Source organism: Anoplopoma fimbria, chromosome 4 (genome assembly GCF_027596085.1).
Source record: "Anoplopoma fimbria isolate UVic2021 breed Golden Eagle Sablefish chromosome 4, Afim_UVic_2022, whole genome shotgun sequence".
Classification (NCBI taxonomy): domain Eukaryota; kingdom Metazoa; phylum Chordata; class Actinopteri; order Perciformes; family Anoplopomatidae; genus Anoplopoma; species Anoplopoma fimbria.
This window is the reverse complement of record NC_072452.1, coordinates 8271376-8278445: the sequence shown is the minus strand read 5'-3', so window position 1 is coordinate 8278445 and position 7070 is coordinate 8271376. Positions and strand designations below refer to the sequence as shown.

The window sequence follows — 7070 nt, the reverse complement described above, 5'->3', positions numbered from 1 at the left end:
ACAGTACAGACCTACTTTGCATTCTCAGTCACCGACTTATTACTTTTTAATTTCACATGATATGCTGTGAAGTAAATATATAGTTTCATACATGTATGACAGCCGTAACAAGAAAAAGGAAAACACACATTTACAGCAGCCACTTAATGAAGGCAATCCAATGCAGTTTAGGCAGCCTATTGTTTACAACTAGTTAACTCATCCTCATTTGTTCTGTGGAATTGTAATTAAATAGACGGATACAGGCTTTGTATCGTCACTTCTACATGTTAAAATGTTAGAAGCCATCCATTCTTACATGATCAATTATAGCTTTCAATACAGAGTGTGCTACAAAGATGAATTTCTGGTTCCTATCTCAACTGCTCTTCATCACTTTGTCTGTGGGACAAAGAGGTTTAATTCATGTGATACAAAAAGCGTGTATTATCAGTTTAAAATCCAGGCAGTGGCAACTGGTATTGGGTCTCAAATGAGGAGGTATAGCAGCTTCAAGAAAAAAAAAAAAAAAAAAAAAACCGCAGCAGCTTGGAACCGGTGCTCAGAGACAGAGATAGTAAAGCCAGTAGAGGATATTGACAAAGAGAAATGCCGTGGGGAAAACGGTACGAGCGCGGCGATCGATGTCATGCGGGTTTTCCACAACGAAGGCGGATGCTACCCGACGTGATGCATCCTTCACTGAAGACAGGCTGCAGCCCTGTCCTGACACCTTCTCTCTGGATCCAGCATTGTTCCTAGTGTCCCGGTTTGCTGATTGCTCAGCAGGCTCCTCTGCGGTGGAGCCGATCTCCACGGACCGGTTGGGTTGGGTGGAGCTGACGATGGGGATGGAGCCGTTCCCGTTGGATTCATTGAACTCCCTCTGAAGCTCCTGGTAGACGGACATATTACAATGTTGTTTTATTATAAAACACGTTTTAAATTGGTTCCCCTCGTGTTTGAATGTTAACATTTTCCTCACCCTGTGTAGATACTCGATGGTGTGGTGCTGCATGGTATAGAAGTGGGCGTAGGCGTACTCCACCAGTGCGCCAAAGATGAAGGTGAAGCAGATTCCCAGGTAAACATCTATGGCCTTGATGAAGCAGTTGGCATTGGGCAGAGAAGTGCGGGCGCCCATCATCAGTGTGGTCATTGTCAGGACTGTTGTTACTCCTGTATAATACATCACAGTGGTGTTGTTTTCATAATGTAAGATATCGGTTGAACCTCTAATCCATGTAAGTGTTTTTTCCCTTTGCTTTTGCTCTTTCATCTAATTGGCTGCTGGTGTCAGTGAACCAAATAAAGGCAAATTGTGTTGAACTGATGCTGATGATGACATATTGATATTTATTTTCTCATAGATGCAGAACAGCTGACATCTTCATATAATAATCTGTTTACACAAGACTGTTGAAGTTATTGAGTGATAAAGTTAAGCGTTTTCATATTTACATTTTTTATTTTTATTTAATTAAAATACTGTAAACTCAAAATGTGTCTTATTCGAGCTTTAACCACTTTAAAAATCTAAATTCTTCTATTTTTTTATCTATTTGTATAATTTGTTATTATTAAGGTAATGCTAAGTAGTTAGATACATTTCATTGCAGACAATGTATCAGTTTTGCGCTGCATAATACAGGATTATATGCAAATATATGGCACTCAGATCAGTTATTGCTGCTTTGTGCATATCTGTCTAACCGTGTTATGTCTGTGCATCAGTCTCTTGTAGGGTCATACATAAGATCATACAGCAAATCAATATTTATTGAGAATTCATTGTTATAGTGATTCAAATGGAAGCCCTCATATGTACCTACGTCATAATACTTTGACCCACAGTGTATTACAGTGAGAGACCTGGTACTTACCGATGCAGGTCCTAGCTGGAACAGAGGACTGGCTGATCCAGAAAGAGACCCAGGAGAGAACCACCAGCAGGACGGAGGGAACGTACGTCTCCAAGATGAAGAACAGCACGTTTCTACGCAGTGCGAAATGCAGCACCAGCTTTGGGTATTGTCCTGTGTGGAGAGCAGAGATTTCAAAAGGTGATGTATAAGATGTGCTCTCTTGTATCTCCGCATGCAAGGGTGTATTCTGGGATTCGAAGTGTCCTACCTGTCTCGTACACAGCCTCTGACACTGATGTGTAGTAGGTCTCTACGCTGTACTGAGCCAGACGCAGAATGTCAAGACCCTTCACTGAATCATTCCCTCGGGTCCAGTAGAACACCACATCCTGCAGGTTGTAGCCCCCTGAACACACACACACACACACACACACACACACACACACACACACACACACACACACACACACACACACACACACACACACACTAATTAAGGTTGGGTTAATCTGACCTGCTTATGTTAATATTGTCTCTTCAGTCTGATACTCACTACACTGATGATGATGATGATGATGATGATGATGATGATGAAAATGGTGATGGGTAGGATGACATGATGGTGATGAATGTCCACACATTTGATGGAGGGTTGATGGAGCTCACAGGTACTCACAGCTCTCCAGCTGCAGGGTGCACACCTGTCTGTCCATGGGGTACTTGGTCAGGTCCATGTTGCAGGCAATCGTAGCCGTGATGCTGTTGTGTAATCACAGCAAGAATATAAAAAAAAAAAAATAAATGTTAATATATATATACATATAAGACCGGGCAGTTAATAACTAGTGAACTCTCCCATCGGGCAACAATCAGCAGAACAAAGACATGCATTAATTGCATATAATGTGCTGACTTGTTGTTATTCAATAAAAGAGGGGCTATATTACATGCTAAATACATAAGAAAACATAGGTAACATGGCAGCTTTTTTGTTGACAAACACTGACGCAGACAACTTGGTATCAGCTCATTAAATCTGACTCCAGCTATGAATCAGAATGTGTCCCTAATATTAAATAGGGATAATCCTGCATAACACTGCCCTCTCTGACCTCAATAAAGCGTTCCAGTCATAATAAACTTCTGCATCAGTGCGACATCACAGACTAGACTGTGGCCATTGGGGACTCCAGAGGAATCTTTTCCTAACACAGTCTGAACAGTTTGAAGGCCAGGAAAGAAACAGAAAGTCAGTAGTAAGTTATATGACTGAGTGATGACACATAAATGCTTTTTATTTCTTTTTTTAGTGCGGATTCATGCTTGATTACCACGACAGTCGTGAAAACAGCATGGAATTTAAAGGAAAACCTGCGTCAATTTTCCTTCCCCTCCTTCCTCTTTTCATCCTTCTTTCATTATCTTCCTCCTCCTGTTCGATATCCTCAGCAAAAAGTTTATGTGCACAAGTATCAGATATCACTACATTTTAATTGAATGAACATCAACCTGTACCGTAGGGCATAGAGAACAGTTCCGTTGCTGAAAATGCGTATGAGGCGGTTTTCCACCGTGACGTCATGCAGGAAGGAGCGCTTGGAGTCGGGGATGAAGGTGTCGGGGATCCACAGCAGTGACACGAGGCGACCGTCCACGCTGACGCTCTCGTTTCCAGGGAACACGAGCCTGGAGTCCCGCCAGCGCTGACGGAGGAAGATGGTTGCGGTGTAGTCCTAAAAAGTTAGTATAAAGAAGATTTTTTTTGTTTTTTATTCACTCATTCCTTGTGTCACCAACTGACACAAAACACAGTCAGAAGAGTGATGTACCATATTGATTTCAGAGATGGCATCAATGCTGGCGATGTCGAGACTCATACCGATTTCCACAGGACCCTCTATCAAAGACAGAGACACGGGGAGGTTTGGAAGACGGTTTTCAGTCAGCGACGCACACACATAACAGATGTGCATCGACTTATACTCAACTCAATGAACCCCCCCCCCTTATCAAGCTCATTCCTACCATTGAAATTAGGTCTGAGGTAGCGGTTGTATCCTTTCATCAGCTTCTGAATGGTTGGCTGCAGCTGGGAGTCGTTCCAGTCTCCCCAGTGGTTGTTAGAATACGTGCAACCACTGACGACAACAAAGAGAAACAGAGAGAGGGAACCATGAAAGCTGAGTGCATTTCAAATCCAAGCAAGTATCGATGTGTTCTCAACCCTGCGGATAAGTATGTTTGTTTTTTTTCACCCCTCAGGTCTCTCACCCCTGTGTGAAGGTCAGACAGAGGGTCAGCAGCGCGGGTAGCCGGACAGACATTGTGGATCGGCGGGCGGGCAGAGGTCAGCAGCTGTGCTCGGAAGGGAAAATGTGACAAACAAGAACATGAACACATACGAAGCCATCACATCACATCACATCACTCACCCTGCATGTCATGGGATGGCACCGTTTCACCATGTGGTGGCAGCACTTCACTGAACGTGATTCCCCCCCCCAAAAAAAAACCTCAGGGGAAATGTAGCAGCGCAGCAGACGTTCACTCTCACCCTTTTCATGTTCTAAAACTGTGCCTCCTCCCTGGCCTCACACTTGTGAAAATGCGGTGGAAACACGTATAGATCTCCTCCTCCGTCTTACATGAATTCATTGGTGGCTGCTTTAGAAAACAGGAAACGATAAAGGTGGTATCTAGATAAGACATGAGTGCGACTACCTACCTATTAACATGCTTGTTTGTGTGTACTTCTTGTACGCAAGTCTTTATTATACTGTGTGACCTGCTGATTAATGTGGCTGAGACCTCATGGTTTATTCACGAAAGCCTGCCCCCCTTATAACTCTTCCTGTCTCTAACTCATCAAGGATTCCCCATTACTCCCCTTGCAGATAGATCTCACTGTGAGCAGCAGTAGACTTTAGCCCTGCTTACGTCCCACTTTCATTTATAATCAAAATCTCTCATTCGTGTATTTTCGTTTCCAGCCATTTCCGATTATTTCCACACATTCTCAGAACCTCAGCAGAGGAATTTCCACTGCAAATGCAATATATAATTTACACAGCGCTGCCATTATGAATGATGCTGCAAGGGAACACTATGGGTTTGCTTTTCTAATGGCCATAATGAAAGTTAGAGAGCCTTCGAATGTCCTTAGGGTTTGTTCTTCTACATGTGCCAGTTTCATTAATGCCAGCATATTTGTCTCTCACTTTCTTGTTTATCACTTTGTAGCTTCGGACATTTATTTGTGATGATTTATTCATGCCTTCTCCCTTCTCTCATTACTCTTTTAGCCCACACTTCCCATCAACTCAATCCCTTAAGCCATGTATCGGCTAACAACGGAGTCATTTATTGATTTATAATATATTACCTTCCTTTACCTTTGCTCAGTCTGTGCATGCACATCAAAAAGAAATAGTTTGCATTTGTCTTTTTATACTATAAAAAAAATATCCCTCCCTATTATTTTATTTTGTAATGACTCCCACAGTTTTCTCATTCTCAGGTTTGGTCTCTTTCTCCTACCTGTTTCTGTCTTCTGCTTTCTTCAGGTCACTCCACTTCTCTTTGTTTCCTCCCCCACTCTGTCTTCCGCTGTCCCAAATGTTGTGAGGGGCTGAGATTTCCCTCCCTTTTCGGTTATCAGTGATTAAATCCTGTTTTTTCCTTCATCTAAAAGACGAACCACAGTTGCCTCAGTCATTTGGTCCTGGTTTGTGTGTGGGCTAGTGCTGGTTGTTTTGTTGTTTGTGCATCTCCCTTCTGTCTCTCTGCACAGCTGTATTCATCCCCCCACATGCGCCTCTGTGCACCCCCACCTCCCTCCCTCCCTCCCTTACTCTCTCCCTCCCTCTCCGCTCATGCCACTCACCCTCTCATTTGTGCTCTATCTCTCTATCTCCTCATTTTTTTTCCCACTGCCCCCCACTTCCACACACACATACTGTACGCGCACACATTAACATCCAGAGTGATCTGCCGTATCACTTCTTTTCCCTCCCTCATTTCTCCTCCTGCACATTCTTATTCTTTTGGGCCCTTAATCTCTATCCGCCTTCCCTCCCCTCCAATTTACACTGACACCTCACCTCCTTCTGGGCTTTGAAGCTCTCCTCCGTCTCATTCCCTCATGCCCTCTCCCTCCTCACCTCCGACTCCGTTCCCTTGCATCAATGTCATCATCCGAGTTAGTTTCCTCTCAGCTCCGTCTCTAAATAACCCATGTGTATGAAAAGACCATTCGAGACTACTTTTCCCTCTTTGCCTCTCAATAAACCTTATTGAAAATGGTGTCCAACGCTTCACTCCCCTGCTGCAGCTCGCTCCTCTGACCCTCAATACAATAGCTGTTGCCCTCCACATCTCTTGATGATCCTGGAAGTAATAACCAGGAGCAGAATCCCTGGTATTTGTGATTATGGTGGTGATGGTGATGATACAGCAATCGCCTAGAGCCCATACATACACGCCAAAGCCCTTTTTGTGCTAAACGGTCAATCTTTCATCTTCATTCTCCAAGTTTCAACCCTGGTTATAATGCCTGACCTTGGAGTTCCAGCATGTGTGAGAAAGCCTTGAGGGTATTCAGCCTAATAACGCCTTATAAGATTTCAGCCCAGACCATCCACCTGCTGCAGCCCTATTGCTTTCCCAGCCTTGGTTCCTCAGCACTGACTAGACAAGGTAACTGGTTGCTAACAAGCTGATATGTTCCAGGCTTTTTAGTGCATCAGCGTCTCACTGCAGAAATCTCTGTTATTCTTAATTTCATGCTCCGGTGGCTGAATTCCTGGATAGTCTTACATTTAGTGATAATGGTGAGGAGCACTGTGGAATGAACAGAGCATAATCTGATTTGCATCCACCCTGTTAATCAGAGTGCACACAGTCACAGTCCCTGACAGTGACGGAGACAAATGGAGACGTTTGAGAAGCACCTGAGGGTAAGTATGTCAGATCTGTGTGTTAGGGGGCTAATGAATAATTATGGTCTGACCAGCGATGTCGGGAGTGGCAGACAACTCAGTGTTAGTCAGCATCTAGCTGGCTGCCTCTGCCTACCTGCATTTAACATCTGCCTGAGAAATTATTTTTTTACTTCTCTCGCTACTATAATACCTGTAAAATGTTTCTCCTTTGTCCACATTTCTCTAATATTTTATTAGCTAGCTAACTTTGAGTCCTCGGTTAATTCAACTTTAATGTCTTGTACAA

The 7070-nt window shown here is 43.5% G+C and overlaps 1 protein-coding gene across 1 annotated transcript; it reads right to left on the bottom strand.

Annotated features, from left to right (window-relative positions):
• Positions 1-541: 541 nt before the first annotated feature.
• On the bottom strand, positions 542-4168 carry gabrp (gamma-aminobutyric acid type A receptor subunit pi). The gene is made up of 9 exons (XM_054597792.1): positions 4116-4168; positions 3870-3982; positions 3674-3741; positions 3360-3577; positions 2521-2603; positions 2113-2250; positions 1863-2015; positions 965-1158; positions 542-874 (listed from the first exon to the last, which is right to left on the bottom strand). The coding sequence occupies exons 1-9, from the start codon at positions 4166-4168 to the stop codon at positions 542-544; spliced, it is 1353 nt and encodes a 450-aa protein (XP_054453767.1).
• Positions 4169-7070: the final 2902 nt, after the last annotated feature.

Bases quoted from the DNA above. Each gene is read 5' to 3' on its own strand.
- gabrp (XM_054597792.1), bottom strand. From the start codon at position 4,168: ATGTCTGTCCGGCTACCCGCGCTGCTGACCCTCTGTCTGACCTTCACA. The intron at 1,159-1,862 runs GTAAGTACCAGG...TGTATTATACAG, and splicing joins TCCAGCTAGGACCTGCATCG to GAGTAACAACAGTCCTGACA. The intron at 875-964 runs GTGAGGAAAATG...TCCGTCTACCAG, and splicing joins CCATCGAGTATCTACACAGG to GAGCTTCAGAGGGAGTTCAA.